Source organism: Bos taurus, chromosome 29 (assembly GCF_002263795.3).
Source record: "Bos taurus isolate L1 Dominette 01449 registration number 42190680 breed Hereford chromosome 29, ARS-UCD2.0, whole genome shotgun sequence".
NCBI classification, from domain to species: domain Eukaryota; kingdom Metazoa; phylum Chordata; class Mammalia; order Artiodactyla; family Bovidae; genus Bos; species Bos taurus.
In genome coordinates, this window is record NC_037356.1 from 18,133,598 (window position 1) to 18,150,023 (window position 16,426).

General features: G+C 43.0%; 1 protein-coding gene across 1 annotated transcript in view; it reads left to right on the plus strand.

The window, feature by feature from the left end:
* INTS4 (integrator complex subunit 4) overlaps window positions 1-15,850 on the plus strand; it is a 108,254-nt gene extending 92,404 nt beyond the window's left edge. The window contains exons 19-23 of the mRNA NM_001110065.2: window positions 2,618-2,677; window positions 5,043-5,202; window positions 5,419-5,562; window positions 10,404-10,524; window positions 14,595-15,850. Coding sequence (NP_001103535.2) covers window positions 2,618-2,677; window positions 5,043-5,202; window positions 5,419-5,562; window positions 10,404-10,524; window positions 14,595-14,773 — 664 coding nt within the window. The 3' untranslated portion in view covers window positions 14,774-15,850. The remainder of the gene's footprint in view (window positions 1-2,617; window positions 2,678-5,042; window positions 5,203-5,418; window positions 5,563-10,403; window positions 10,525-14,594) is intronic.
* Window positions 15,851-16,426: the final 576 nt, after the last annotated feature.

The following is a 16,426-nucleotide window of genomic DNA, read 5'->3' on the forward strand; positions in this document are numbered from 1 at the left end:
CCCTCTATCATTTCTTTAATTACTTCTTCTTCCATCTGCTTCAATCTGTCATACTGGATATTGTATCATCTGGCTCTATTTTTCCTACATTGTATCTTTTCTCTTACAATTTCAGTTTCTTTTTCTATTTTGTATTCTGAGTAAATTCCTCAGCATACTCTTTTAATTTACCATTTCAGTTTTCCTCATTTTTCCTTCTAGTGTTCAACTGTTGAATTGATTTCAGTATTATTATTTCTGTACCTTTTTTTAGCAGTTTTTCTTGCTTTATTATTGCAATATTGTTTCAAATCTTCTCTTGAGTCTTACTGAGGTTGTTTATTAGAATTTTTAAAAAAGGTTTTTGTGCTTTCTTGCCCTGATATTAATTCATTGAGGTCTTCTTGGTTTTCTTGATAGCTCCTGATCATCCTTATAACATCTGGTAATTTTTCATTGTGTTTTTATACTTACAAGTGAAAATTTAGACCAGTTTAAATTGGTAATTGGTATAGGCTTGCCTAACAGTTATAGGTCAGTGTTTGGTTTTCCCTAGTGGGCCTTGCTCTGACACTGAAAATGGGGGGTTCTTAGTGGTAGAGGCCTACTTCATGTATCATGTAGGTGAGGCTACCTACTCTGTTTGGGAGTTTGGGAAGAGTTCTCAAATCTTTTCATATTTTACTGCTTGGAAATTCTCCAAACTGGTTGTAGGTAAGCAGGCCAAAAAAGGTACTACTTGGCTAACTTGCTTTCAGTTCAGTCTCTGCTTAGCTGGAGTTCTCCTCTCTAGCTGTCTCATCCTTGGTGATCTTTGGTTGGTTAACCTCACTAGCAAATTTCAGTTCTACTTCTGGTAGTTTTTCAGAGTTAAGGAAGACTCAAGTGCTACAGACTTTTTAGGAAAATAATTCAGATTAGTGTTGCTTTTAGAATACATTTCCATTTGCCATTTATTATTTATTTATCCATTCAACAAATAGTTATTGAAGAGCTGCTTGTTTCAGGAAATACATGAGGAATAATATGAAGCCCCTACTCTCATGGAGCTTATGGTTTAGTAGAAAGACTCAAGTGGATTATTAAGAGCCTTGAGCCCGTCCTCTTGCCCTTTTTTAGCTTGTACTGGTCCTTCGTTGCCGCGCGAGGGCTCACTCTAGTTGCAGTGAGTGGGCTTTCTCGTTGTGGTGGCTTCTCGTCTTGTGGAGCATGGGCTCTGGACGTCCGGGCTTCGGTCGTTGCGGCACAGCATGTGGGCTTCAGTAGCTGTGGCTTGAGGTCTCTAGAGCACAGGCTCAGTAGTTGTGCATGTCCCCTGCATTGGCAGGTGGGTTCTTATTCACCATACCACCAGGGAAGTCCCTCTTACATGTTTTTATATAAGGAAAGAGTGTTTGTTTTTTATTCACTGGAGCTGTATTCCTTCAAATAATAATGTATTAATGAAAATAAATGGAACATTCCATGTAAAAATTACAAGGAAAAAAGTGCAAAGATCAAAGGAAAAATCTATTCTTTGATTAGTAAGTTACATTGACCTGGCATATTGCCTGGGCTTAATTAGGTATATATTTAAGTTTAAAGTACTATGAGGCCAAAGAAACCAAGATAGAGAGGAAAAAATATAGTCTATGTCTGTGTGCAAAGTAGTAACAAAATCTTTTTCCGTTTTGCATGAGAATGTGACCTTTGATTTCCAAGTCTGTTTCCCGGAAACCTGATGACATCAACTCTATTACTAGATGACACTGCTGTGGTAAAAATGATCTCTAGGAAAATTACATATAGACTAGAAGGAACTATTGGACTTCCCAGATGGCTCTGTGGTAAAGAATCCGCCTGCCAATGTAGGAGACTCAGGTTTGATCCCTGGGTCGGGAAGATCCTCTAGAGAAGGAAACGGCAACCCATTCCAGTATGCTTGCCTGGAGAATTCCATGGATAGAGGAGTCTGGTGGCTACAGTACATGGGTTCGCAAAGGAATCAGACATAATGTAGTGACTAACAGCAACAACAAGAAGGAACTATCAGTGAACTCTAATTACCTGACGCAGATGCCAAGGCTTTGGCCTTCACTGAGCGCAGTGATTCTTGCAACTGAGCATAGCCCTTTAGGTACCCTGGAAGGTATAACTGTAGGTGACTTCAAGAGATATTAGCACCTATGAGGCATGAAATTTCTCCATGAATATGGCCTCCACATTGGCCTGATGTAGATCTCATCTCCTTGAACCTGAGCTGTCAAAACTCCCAGAGAGCTCTGTGGATTGCTTCATGGGCTGCTGCATGGACTGCTGCAGCGGAAGAATGTGACATTGCACGGCCCATAAGCTGTGCTCCTGTCCTATATCCAAACCGAATCTGGTGCCCAGTGTGCCTGTGATAGTCTTTCATTTTGATTATTCATTGAGTCAATGAGCACTGCACTGTTTTAATTGGGTTTGGGTTTCTGTCTAATATTTCCCTGTAGGTCCTTTAGGAGTCCTTTAAGAGAAATAGAATTTTTACAGTGTAACATGCTCACTGTCTTTCCATGTAGGTTCAGTTTCTGGGACTTTGGTCTTTACTACTCAGTTCTCAGATTTCAAATAACATGGGTTTTTATTTGTTTTGTTGTTTTTTTTTTCTCTTCTACAGCGTTGACCCCTTATTTGGAATGTGTGAAAAATTTTTACAGGAAGTGGACTTTTTTCAGAGGTAAGTATTTGATCACTTTCTAGCTTATTAAATCTTGGTTATATAGAGAATTGCATTTATAGGGAAACAGGAGTGATCACAACCAGAATCTTTGGTTTAGCCCATGTAGCCAGTGTGCCCTAATTTGTATGCAGTTGACCTTCAGTATCAGTGGCTTCTGCATTCATGGATATGGAGGGCCTGGCTGTACTATTCCATTTTATGTGAAGGACTTGAGCATCCATGGATCTTTTTATGTGCTAGGGGTCCTATAACCAATCTGCCACAAATACTGAGAGATAATTGTATTTTCTTTACTGGTGTGTAAACTTCCTAAGTTAGCTAAACATACAGCATAATAATAAAAACATCAGGAATTATTGAGTGTTTTGATTCAACACTCAGCTGGGCCAGAAAAAGACAAATATTATGTGGAAAAACTCAAAATCACAACTTGTCTATTTTTTTCACCATGGTTCTGAAAGTGGTGTATTTCTTTCTTATCTACAAAATATTGTTCCATAATTCTGTAGGTAACTTTTATTTTGTAGCCTAGATATATTTTCTGAGGATTCTCTATGAAGTTAATTGGCTAAAACTGATGCAGTTGATGAGTGGAAGGCTTGGTGAAACAGTAGCAGTCAAAGTAGTGACCAGACCTGTGGTATGCTGCCTGTACTATACTAGGAAGGATTTATAAGAATTTAAGATGTAATACTTTTGAAATCTAACGTTTCATTCTTCCACTCCTTGTTCCTACCCCCCTGAACTTTACCAAAACTGACTCTACAGGTTTGAAGGACTCTTTGCTTTTCAGGCTTTTTTCATTTGGATGATGATAGCTTCCTGTATGGAGAAGGCAATGGCACCCCACTCCAGTACTCTTGCCTGGAAAATCCCATGGACCGAGGAGCCTTGTAGGCTGCAGTCCATGGGGTCGCTCAGAGTTGGACGCGACTAAGCGACTTCACTTTCACTTTTCATTTTCATGCATTGGAGAAGGAAATGGCAACCCACTCCAGTGTTCTTGCCTGGAGAATCCCAGGAACGGGGGAGCCTGGTGGGCTGCCATCTATGGGGTCACACAGAGTTGGACACTACTGAAGCGACTTAGCAGCAGCAGCTTCCTATAGGGCTAGGTTGTAGTACTACCCTCACCAGTAGGGGCTATGCTGTGCTGTGCTTAGTCGCTCAGTTGTGTCTGACTCTTTGTAACCCCCATGGACTGTAGCCTGCCGGGCTCCTCTGTCCATGGGAATTCTCCAAGCAAGAATACTGGAGTGGGTTGCCATGCCCTCCTCCAGGGGATCTTCTCAACCCAGGGATTGAACCCAGGTCTCCTGCGTTGCAGGCAGACTCTTCACCAGCTGAGCTATCAGGGAAGCCCTACTCTCTAGTAAATAATACAGTCTAGCTTGACTCTTTAGAACCTGACTTCAAATCTCTATGAAGTCCCTGCCTTACTTTTGGTTTTAGATTTTTATTTTTAATTGAAGTATAGTTGGTTTACAATGTTGTATAAATTTCTGGTGTACAGCAAACTGATTTAGTTAAACATAGTTTTAGATTCTTTAAGGTGGAGAGTCTGTTTTTGCATAGTTGGATTGAAGAGATTTTTGGAAAGATGACAGCTCTGATTTGCCACAGAGGAGAATGTGTTGTTAAGAGCTGTACATTCTTCCTTATTTCAGCCTCCGAGTCCCAGGATTGATGTCACCCTTTCAGTGAAATATTTTTTAACTATCTCCTTTTACAAAGCAAAGTACCATGGAATCATTCAGAGCTGGGAGTAAGTTACTTAACTTTTTTAAGCCTCAGTACAACATTATCCTCTCTGAGTCTCAGCATTCTTATCAGTGGTTATAAGCTCCATTAAAACAGGCTTTTTTAAAAAATTAAAAATTAAAAAAGATCAAATTAGAAAGCTGTATTGACTAGTAAAAATGATTTTTTGCATATTGAGAATATTACTCAACTTATAAAAAAAAAAACACAGGCTTTTTCTTCTCTTTGGCTCACTGTTTATGTCCCCAGTGTCCAGAATAGTACCTACCACCTGGTAAGGCCTAAACATATTTTTTATATTAATTAATGAATCTATGATACAAAAATAATATTTCTAACAATGCACAGGATTGCTAGATTAAATAAGATAGTATTTATTAGTTTTATAAAATAAAACACTCAAGAGGTTGCCTGGCACATTTTAATAAACAAGGCTTTTGTGATGATTTTGTCACTGCAGCTTAATTATATAGGTGCATGACTTTCCTCAGGAACCGTGAACTCCTCCAGTTCATCACTTTTCCTACCTCAGGGCCTGGCAGAAGTTCAGGGGTCAGCCTGTGATGAATGAATTCCGAGTTGCTTCTGTTTGTTCCTTCAGGTGTTTCATCGCTGATTTACCCCACCTGCAGGACAGCTTTGTGGACAGACTTCTTGACCTCATGCCCCGACTCATGACATCCAAACCTGCAGAAGTGGTCAAAATTCTGCAGGCCATGCTGCGGCAGAGCACCTTCCTACACCTCCCCCTTCCAGAGCAGGTCAGTGTCTGTGTCAGTATCTTGACCCCTTCAGGGCAAGTCTATCCAGAGAATCAAAACTGCTCACCTTGGTGATCTTCTTTGACTTAGTGGAGCAGCTGAGTTCAGGCCTTTCTTCTGCTTGACTAACATATGTCCGTCCATTAGTTAAAGAGGTCATGTTTTGTTGCGCAGGGATGACCTGGCTTGAGAATCATATTTTCTTCTTGTTTACAGATCCACAAAGCCTCCGCCACCATTATTGAGCCAGCAGGCGAGTCAGACAACCCTTTGAGGTTTACATCTGGGTTGGTGGTGGCCCTGGATGTCGATGCAACCCTGGAACATGTGCAGGATCCTCAGAACACTGTGAAGGTCCAGGTCTGTCCGGTTTGGGTTCCCATGGAGTTTCTAAACTGACTTTGTGTTGGAACTTTTCACTTTAGCACCCCCTGTAATCTCTGCCTGAGGGACAGAAACTGGGGAGAGGGAAGAGACGTTTTTATGGACGAGAGCCTAGGCACAGTTCCCAGCTCTACTGCTGAATATGGTTCGGAGCAGGTTACATTAAACTGCATCTCAGATTCTACAACTAACAAGTAGGAATGGTAACATTGAAATGATGCATTAATATGAAAAATCCTTGGTCCCCACTCTGGGTTCATTAAATGGCAGGGCCCCTTCTGTTCTTACAATGTGAAGTTAAGACTTGGTGTTTTTAGGACTATAAGCAAACTGTAATAAGCAAATTCATGCAGGTTGTGATTAGGTCAGCTTGGTGAATAAAATTTATGGGTGGGGGAAAAAGCAGTCCTAGGGAGTATTTTTCCCAAGTTAGATAGATGCACTAGAGATGGGAGAGATTCAGTATAGACACTAATCAGTTTGTAACATTCTGTAGTTGAGCCCCAAAGGAGTCCTACCCATTTACCGTATCCCTCCCTTCTTCCTTCCCTCCTTTCTCCTTCCCCTCCTTCTTTCCATCCATGCAATAATGTTTACTCTGTTGCACCTGCTAAGTGCTAGGCAAGGGAATTAGAATTCCTGCCCTCAGGATGCTTAATTTCAGTGGGAGACAGACAAGTGGACAGGCTGTTGTAAAACAGAAGTTCAGCCATCAGTTCAGACAGGTACATGATGAATTAAGAATATTATGGTTTCTTATTAAATACTGGCCTGTTCCGACAACATAGATCTAGTTTTGGGAGCCACTTGCAACACAACCTCCTGAAATGAGACACAACTTTTAAAATGACCTGTTCTCAAGACTAAGACTGGTTCAGTAAGATAATGGACTGACTTAACGGACTCAGTTTCTGGCTTGTGAAGCTTCTTAGAAGTTTCAAAGGTGGGGATGAAGGTGTACAGAACATACACCCAAAATAAGTCTTTTGGGCCCAAAGATTCTTTGGAGTGATTATTTTTGAGAGTCTGTAGACACAGGTGAATCTCTGGAAACAGAGTAGAATTGCTCTTTTTGAGAGAAAAATGTACGTTTATAAGGGAAATCTCCATTTGTAAGATGTCTCCCTCTTAGTACCTGGAAGACTAATCTCTAGAAGCTCATATCAGTGGAGAGTATGCCAACTTAAATTTGCCTGACAACTTACCCTTGTTAATTGTGTTTTACTTGATGGCCTCCTGTAACAGGCTGTCTTTCTCTTCAGCATCTTTTTTTGTCTGGCTGAAGATGGTATTTAAGGTGATGGCTTGGGCAGTTTTAAGGGGTGACTCAGTTTTCCTAGGTCTCTCCTAGGAGAGATGTATTTATATATAGAGATGTATTTATATATATATGTTTATATATATATACATTTATATATATATATGTATTTGTTATTAAACTTCTGTTTTTCTCCTGTTAATCTGCCTTTATTATAGAAGAGTCTCAGACAAGAACCTAGAAGGGTAGAGGGGAAATTAGTTTTCCTTTCCTATAGGGTTATTTCCAATTTTTGGCTTCTATAAAGAATTCAGCAGTATGCTTAAAAAATATATATGTTATCGAGTCCAAGCTCGCTTCTAGGGCTCAAAACTGGGCTTTTGTCTAGCACTCAGAAATGAATTGTCTGAGGAGACACATGTGCTGACAAAGCAAGAGATTTTATTGGGAAAGGGTGCCCAGGTGGAGAGCAGTCGGGTCAGGGAACCCAGGAGAACAGCTGTCCCTTGTGGCTCGCAGTCTTGGGTTTTTTGGTGATGGGATTAGTTTCCGGGTTGTCTTTAGCCAGTCATTCTGATTCAGAATCCTTCATGGTGGTGCCCACCTTGTTCAGCCACGATGGATACCATTGAGGATTCTGGGAGATGGTGGGACATGTGGTGTCTCCTTTTGATCTTTCCCCAACTCTTGCAGTTGGTGGTGGCTTATTAGTTCCGTGTTCCTTACCAGGACCTCCTGTCCTAAACAACTCATGCAAATGGTTACTGTGGTGCTTGGCCAGGGTGGGCGGTTTCATTCAAAGTGCTTCCCCTAATGGCTCTGCTCAGTGCACAACAGGCCAATGAATCCGAGAGACGAGGTGTTGAGGCAAGGAAGAGACTTTAATCGGGGAGCCGGGAACCAAGAAGATAGCAGGCTAGTGCCTCAAGATAACCATCTTATTGGGGACTGGATGCCAGGTTCTTTTAAAAATTAGAAAGAAGCAATGAGGAACTAAAGTCAAAAGGCAGAATAGAGAAGGAGATGCAGTGGGGAAGTAAAGGGCCTTCAGTCTTGCAAAACATCTCCAAGGGAATGGCCAGCCTTCAGAAGGGTGTGTTATTCTCTCCTATTCAAAGGTGGGCCAGGACAAAGTATCTCTTGTGAGCTGAACAAAAGCACTTTACAGTCAAGCAGGAGGCCAGGGTCCTCCAGGCAAGCCACTGAGTATGATATTAACATAAGGAATACAATGGGAGAAATCCTTAATTTGTGGCTGAAGAAAAGAAAGACCTTGTTGAGATACTGTGGCATGGATGAGGTCTGAAAGGATGATTAAGAGCAATGGATAGAGGTATTCCAGGCAGAGGGAATATGAATAAACACTGGCAGTAAGTACAGAAAAGTAGCTTGGAGCAGGCAGGGTCAGCTTCCTGGAAGAGAATAAGGATGAATCAGGCCCTGGAGATGGTAATATTTGCCTATGGTGACAGTAGAGGAAAAATATCTTCTGGCTTTCCATCTGGAATTATTATAAATTATGAGAACTACAGAGAACTAATTCTGAGCTGCCGTGAAGTTGTGCTGCAGCTTTTTTTGTTTTGCCCTGTCGACTGAAAAAATAATGCACAACCTAGAATTGGAGAGTTAGGTTACTTTTTTGAGCGGATGTTCTTAGGGCTTCAGGCCTGGGAGATACCATCTCAGATTAATGCTGAGAAAACTGTTCTGAAGAGGAAGTGGGGGAAACTAGGTTATACAGGAATTTTTGCAACAACACCAGGTAGTCACAATGAAAGATTACTGTTCGTAAAAGAAAACTAAATATCTCAAGGAGTTTAGCGCTTTTCTGAAGATGCAAGAATCTGGACTCGCTGAAATCATTCCTTTGATATGCACCTCAGCTGTCTGGGGCCAACATCCTGTGTTTTCTCATCCTGAGTTTCCTCAGGCTGTACCATGGGTGTGACTGCAGTCTGATGACTGCTGGATGGTGGGCATTCCTTGTTTCTGCCCTGTGTTCTCTCAGGGCTCACGGTTGGAGGGTGGCTGCTGTCCCTGATAGCTCAAAATCCTTTGCTTACTGAAACGGCAGGCAGTATTTTATTTCTCACTGCCAACATTAGCTTTACCCTAGCTCCGCATTCGAATTACTCAGAATGTGTTAAAAAAAAAAAAATACTGATGCACAGGCTTCAACCTACACCAGTTTAAGTCAGAATCTTGAGTAGAACTCATGAGTACCAGTATTTTTTATTTAAGAGCTCATAGGTTCCAATTAAAAAGAAAAAATAAAGAGCCCATAGGTGATTCTAATGTGCAGCCAGGGTTGAGAACCAGTTTCACATTGTTCCTGGAAAAAGTTCATTGACCAGTTGCGCATAAATGCAATCGCAGGTAGATTGTTTAAGGTTCATCTGCTAGACTCTACTGAAAAATCACCTTCAGAGTAGCTTTACTACATGCATAGCCAAACGGTTTGAATGCCATCATAGGTGGGAAGATGGGGAACTCACTGCTCAGTCGTTGGACAGCTCTGACAATAAGAAAGCACTGTCCAGCTCAGCTGCCATGCCCCAACACTTCTGGACCAATGAGACTATGGGGCAGGTGGGCTGAGACATGCCTCCCCAGAGTTTTGTAGTTGAAAGACTTGTGCGGTCCCAAATTTACCCCATCAGTATATTCCCAAAGCCCAGGTCCTGTGTGCTTCTAGGATATGCTTCATCTCTTCCTTTAGCTCACTTGTACACTGTGCAGTGACAGGCCCTCTAACAGATAGCTGTGAAGCTCCCCTCGGTGTTGAGAGCTCTTCGGCAGCTTGTGAGACTTGAGGAACTGGCCTGTGATTTGAGCAGACCCCTCATGAAGCACTATCTCTGTAGAAAGAGAGAAACAGGTTCCTGGCTGCTTATGATCTAGTGAAAAGTTACAGAATTGTTCTTTTTTAAAATACGTACGTATGTATGTACTTAACTTTGGCTATGCTGGGTCTTTGTTGCTGTGGGCAGGCTTTCTCTAGTTGCAGCACGCAGGGGCTGCTTTCTGTTGTGGTGCGTGGGCTTCTCGTTGTGATGGCTTCTCTTGTTGCAGAGCACAGGCTTCACTAGTTGTGGCATCCAGGTTTAGTTTGCCCCACAACCTGTGGGATCTTCCTGGACCAAGGATTGCACCCATGTCCCCTGCACAGGCAGGTGGATTCTTAACCGCTGGACTACCAGCAAAGTTCCAGAATTATTCTTAATACTTGATAGTTGATGATGGATGGTGGGCCATGCTGTGACTCAGAGCCAGAAGAAGCAGGGAGTGCCTGCAAAGGCTCTTCACGTCAGGATTAATATAGAGGCACCTTATTTCTCTCACTCACCATAAATTCAGGAAAGATTATCACACACTGGCTTGTACTGGGGGGAGGGTAGAGAGATTTTGATAGTATTGTCCTCCCCACAAGGAGCAGTTTCTTATGAAGGATGGTGTTATCTTTTCCTCCTGTTTTGGGGTTCACAGCATATGTCACTAGTAATTTTGTTAAAAGCTCATGGCTCTTCTGGCTCTTTTTCTCATGTCTGTCACCTCGTAGGTCTTATATCCAGATGGCCAGGCTCAGATGATCCACCCTAAGCCGGCAGACTTTCGGAACCCTGGCCCAGGACGCCACCGGCTCATCACTCAGGTGTTCCTCTCCCACACTGCCTGGACAGGTAAGGAGTCAGTGGGGGCAAGGCATTTGTTTTTTATAGTTTGAAAAATACGTGATTGAACCAGGCCTGCTGAGGGTTGAACTTGGTTTCCTAAGGCGCTTATAAGCTCAGACTGGGTACATTTAGACATTATTGCTTCATTGCTTTGATTACATACAGCACAAACTTTTTTCAAAAGATTATGATAGAATGGAGTCTTATGGAAGGAACTGGGGGCTGGACACCTGGAGACTATTTTCTTATCATAACCTTGTCACTGACCTGCTGCAAAACCTTGGACAGGCTACTTTCCCTTCTGAATCTTGTCTCCTCACCTTCTAAATTAAGATGACAATTCTTAATCTACTACTTAATTCTGAGGACTAGTCTTTGTGGAAATTAAACAGTTTTATATTTTTTTACCAGTAATTTAAAATCACTCTTTTTGTTATATGAACAGTTCATTTCATTCCCCCAGAAGTGGTACAGTGACAACTGTTCTGCCTTCCCTTCCCACATGGGCTGGTTTGTGGGTAGTGCAAAGATGATCTATTCCTACTTCGCCCTACAGCGTCTGAGTAGAAACTTGATAATTTGAGAAAATCACATAGAAGCTACATAAGTATTTTTCTTTAATTCGTAAAGGATAAACTGAGAGAATACAAATGCAATGACATTCCATTTCCACAGTCTGTAAAGCACTTTGGAAACTTTAGAAAGAGACTCAGTCTGCAGAACCTAAAATGTGGGAGAGAATTGGTCTCGGTGGTGTTGCCTCAATTGTTGAAGATGATTCAGAAGTATGGTTGTTACTGGAGATGGTGTTCAATACCAGCAAATTTGGCTTATTTTAGAAATAGATGAATGCCTTCTGGAATTTTCTTTCACTGTATTTTTGAATACATGCGTAATTATTTATTGCCATTATTAGTGGTTTTCCCCAATGAAGGGTGTTAGGTGGGAAAGTTTTCACAAAGAGGAAATGGTGCTGTTGAATGTCGGAGCAGCCCTTTGAGAGGTCCAGTGCTGCTGCTAAGTCGCTTCAGTCGTGTCCGACTCTGTGCGACCCCATAGATGGCAGCCCACCAGGCTCCCCCGTCCCTGGGATTCTCCAGGCAAGAACACTGGAGTGGGTTGCCATTTCCTTGTCCAGTGCATGAAAGTGAAAAGTCAAAGTGAAGTCACTCAGTCGTGTCCGACCCTTAGGGACCCCATGGACTGCAGCCTTCCAGGCCCCTCCGTCCGTGGTATTTTCTAGGCAAGAGTCCTGGAGTGGGGTGCCACTGCCTTCTCCAAGAGGTCCAGTGGGCCTGTCACAATTGAGGGAGCTTCCAGCCAGGAAGCTTTTCCCAGGACCTGCCTCCCTGAACGTCCCTCACTCCGTATCCTTGCTGATGGGGTGTTCTGCACTGTTGGCCACAGTGCAAGTCTACAGGAAGGTAGAGTTCCTTATTCTGATCTCTTTTGGTGAAGGGACCCTAGATATGGGGAAATAAATGCTGTGGGACAGCATTTTCTGCAGGGACCAAGGCTGAGGGAGGCAGAACAGCATATTACAGCTCAGAAGAGCTTGAAAGGTTTCAAGGGGTGTATTGACTTGTCCCTGGTCATACAGCAGCTCACTGCATGAACCAGGCATACAATTTGGGCTGTCTTGAGCCTGAAAAATTATAATTCACTCAGGTTTACCTCCTTTGAGAGGCTGCTACCTAGTCATAATTTAAAATCTCTGTTTTAATTCTCTGCTCAGGAGTTACTCATGTCAGATGTTTCCTCATTCATTTATTGACTTTATCTGCAATTAGAATGTGGGCTTCTTGAGGACAGGAAACTTGCTCATCACCTTTACCTCTGTGTTCCCAGTACCTCTATATCTCATGTCCCTAGTGCCTGACATGTAGTAGATGCTCAATAAATAATGAAAACGGAATGTAGGGTTTCAAGTTTGCAATAAAAATTCACTTAATTCTTAGATAACTCTGTGGTGGGAGTTAGTATTCTGCTCTTCATTTTATAGATGCGTAAGTGGAGGCCCATGTGCCGATTAATGGTGGCTTGGAGGCCAGCATGCAGATTTCCTAAGTGCCTTGTTTTTTCACTATACCATCCTCCCGTCTGGCCTGGGATACTATAGTGAAATGTGTTCTCATTCTGAATGCACCAGCACTTTCTTCCTCCTAACCCAGGAGACGAGGCCTGGTGTTGGGAAGGGGCTCCTCCCTCTAGTCCCTCAGCTTTCTACCTAGGCCCTGTCTTTTGGGAGACGGGATGCTGCCAGGCCTGGAGTCACATAGACAGGTTTCCAAATTCTGCCTTACTTGCTGTGATCCTGAGAAAGTTATTTAACCTGTCTGTCTCATTTTCCTTTAAGACTGTGGAGTGGTAATATATACCTCATAAAGCCATACTCTTCTAAGCATGATAAACAGGTTGCATGATTGGCCCCAGACGATCTTTTGTTTCTTTTCCCCACTGTCTTCTCCCTCTTGTTTTTTTCTCTCTGCTCCCTTCCTCTAATGGCAGTGGCTTGAATTGCCACTCTTCACATGTACTGGTGAGGGAAGGCTTAATGACCAGGTAGGGTTCAGTTGTCTGACCTTACCAGGGTTTGGCTCCTGAAAGTGCTGTGAGAGCCAGGGCTGGGTTGTGGTTCAAGGGTTGGCAGTAGCCATCTAGGACAAAAGAGGAGAGCCTGTTGGGAGAGCTGATACTGGAGCCTCGGACCGGAGAGCAGTGCTGGTTTCATTGCAGACACTGAAGGCTAGTGAAGGGGCCCATGGTAAATGGTCCTGCTGAAGCTGCTGTCTGGGCTTGGCTGGGTTGCTCTGGCTGGCTACCAGCCCTCCCTTCCTGGAAGACAGTGATCTCGTCTCTATTTTGATCCCTAGGGAGAAGTCTGGAACTAACAAGGAACATGTCTGGGGAGGCATTGAGAAGTCCTGGGACCTCTGCCCTTGTTCATTTCCTGTTCTATCAGCCCTTGTTGCTGCCCTTTAAACCCCTTACCCTTGGGCTCATCTTTAAAACTTGCATCTTTCATGAAGTAAGGAGGTTACCCAGTCACACAAGATCAAGGAGGACACCCAAGCTTGTGGTGTTCTTGTCCTCTGCACCTGTCGTTAGGTCTTTCTGAAATCCTCTCCTTCTTCTTTATTGAAACCACATGGTTAATAGAAAGATTAGTGTTTCAGTTTATGAACTGAGCTCAAATTCTGTCACTAGTGTGGGTTTGGGCAGTCACTTAGAAACTCTGAGAACCTTGGAACTTTTTTGGGATCGTGACGATCTTTCTTTCGTGGTGCAGCAGGGTAAGAACTCTTGGAGTTATGTATTTGGCACCAAGCAGGTGTTCCATTCCAAAGCCTTCCTGGGCGCCTTCGTCAGTGCTTTTTACAGACTCGCGTGTGTACTGTGCTCTATGCAACTGTCTCTGCGTCCTCAGCCAAACAGCAGCTTAAGGGAGGTCTTATTTATTTTTCTGGGTCTGCCAGGTACAGACACCAGATCAGTATTGTAATGTCATGTCGTGAAAGAATGGAAGGTTCAGTGACATGATTTTAGGTCCCTGAAATGTGTTCCTGTTCAGTAATGAGTGTTTTCTGTGCAAACTATTTCCAGATGAACAGCTTCTTCTCTGCTAATACAGCAGAGTCCACTCTGCACATAGACCTCAGGTCTGGGATCGGCTGCCCAAAAAGAGCATGGTTACCTGGGCACAAGAACTGGCCATATGCACATACCTTATGACCCTCTGTCTTTGAGGCTGGAAGGCCTCTGTGCAAGACAGTTTTTCGCTTGCTCTCTGAGCATCTCAGCAGCCATGGCTCTGAGCTGCAGGGAGCCCAACAGACCCGAGGAGGAGGTGGCGGTGGCAGAGATGTCGCAGCACGTCTGTAGCTTAGGAAGAGCCTCATGGTATTCAGGCTGGAAAATTGTTTTTGTTTTGCAGATGGGGGAAGGGAGGGATGCAGACAGGTGAAAAATGTTCTTGAAACCCTGCTGCCTCCATCTTTGATCTTGCGTTTACTTGACATTTCATCCCGATTCCTGGGTGTTGCCCTGTCATTTATGATTTTTGTCTTTTTTTCTAGAACCCTGCCAGGTGGAAGTGAGGCTGCTGCTGGCCTACAACTCCAGTTCACGAATTCCAAAATCGCCCTGGATTGAAGGTGGTGAGATGTCACCCCAGGTGGAAACCGGCATCGAGGGCACCATCCCCTTCAGCAAGTCTGTAAAAGTTTACATAATGCCCAAACCTGCAAGGCGCTGAGTCACAAGCAGCCTTTACAGCCGTGGCCTAGAAGGCCCTTCTTGGGATCAGAGTGAGCCAGAAGCCAGAGCATTTCACCTGGAAATGGTATATAGGCATAAGGAGGAACATGTGGCCCTTGCAGTCTCATCTGTATGAAGCATTGGATAAATTATTTCGCATTAATTAAGAAAACAGAAACCTTCAAGGCTATCCTGCCCCCTACCCCCAACCTCGATAGCCCTGCCCCCAATAAAATTGAGACACCAAGCTGCTCTAGTCCCTGGTCCTTCAGGGAATCTGTGTGGCTATAGGTTCAACATTTATACTACATGTCTACATTCTTCAGGTGTGAAACAAAAAGATCCAATTTTCTAGCCACTTCTAAAGAGCCAGTTACTGGAGCCATAATCTTATTTCTTAAAGCAACAGTCTGTTTGTCAGAGCCAACCGCAAAGCAGCTTTCGCAGCTTTGTTTTTTCACCATCGACAGTTCCCGAATGGCCCTAGACTTCATTATCTTGCTGAGAGTCTCCTTCCTTAACTCAGGCAATGGCTGGCCAAGAACTGAATGGACAACTGAAGAATGAATCATTTTCATTCTTTAGGATAATTTTTGATCTTGCCTGCCATTATCCTTAGGACCAAAATATGAGAGATGGGCCATATTTTAGAAAAGAAACCAGCATTATGGGAACGAGGGATCTAGTTTAAGAAACAGTCATTTTCCAGTCCTTCTCTGATGACTCCAGTGTTGGAGCTGCATGTGAGTTAAAGATGCAGCTGCGGTGTAAGAACAGTAAAGCCTGTGAACCATGTGAGGGCCTGTGTTGTGTTCTTTACCTGTCATTTAATCCTTGTAACGGCCAAGTGAGTCTGACAGGTTAGGTCATTGGTAGGAATACTGTAATAACACTTGTATTCATTCAAATCCAAAATGAGTCCAAAGGTCTGAGCTATACCACATCAGGAGAAGTATATGGAAAAGAACCTACAAATCTCTCTTGTGCCTTAATTTTCTTATCTGTAAAATAGAGATAATTATACTTTATGGGTTGTTGAATGGGTTTAATTAAATAATGCTTGGCAGAATCTTAATCTCTGGCCAGTCTTGATCATATTTGGTGCTTGGAAAGCTAATAAAAATAACAAGAACATACAGTTCCTGAGAGGCAGAGCTGGAATTTGAATTCAAGCACGTTTGACTTCTGGTTTAACACACCTAATGTATGCCCAGCAGTGTTGCAAACCTTTTAATGAATTAACTCATTTAATCCTCAGAACTATAGTGTGAAGTAGGTGCTATTATAATAAACCTAATAGTAGGTTTTTATTAAAGCAGTTGAAGTTCAGAGAATTTAAAGAAGCCAGGATTATGGGAAAGAGGGATCCACTATAAGAAATAGCACTTTCAACTCCATCTCTGATGGCTACAGTGTTGGAGCTGCCTTCTTGGCCTAGGTCTCACAGCTGGTAAACTCGAGCTGGAATTAGAACCTGGGTGGTCTGGCTCCTGGAGGTCGTAACTGCTATGGAGAGACTAAAAGAAGATCACCTCTATGGCGTTTACTTTTCTTGTGTGCTTATTTACTTAGTATCTCAGTGATGTGCCATCAGTGTCAACAGGAGGCCCTAAAGAAAATTGCCTGCCTTGGAGATAAAGTAAAGCTTAAA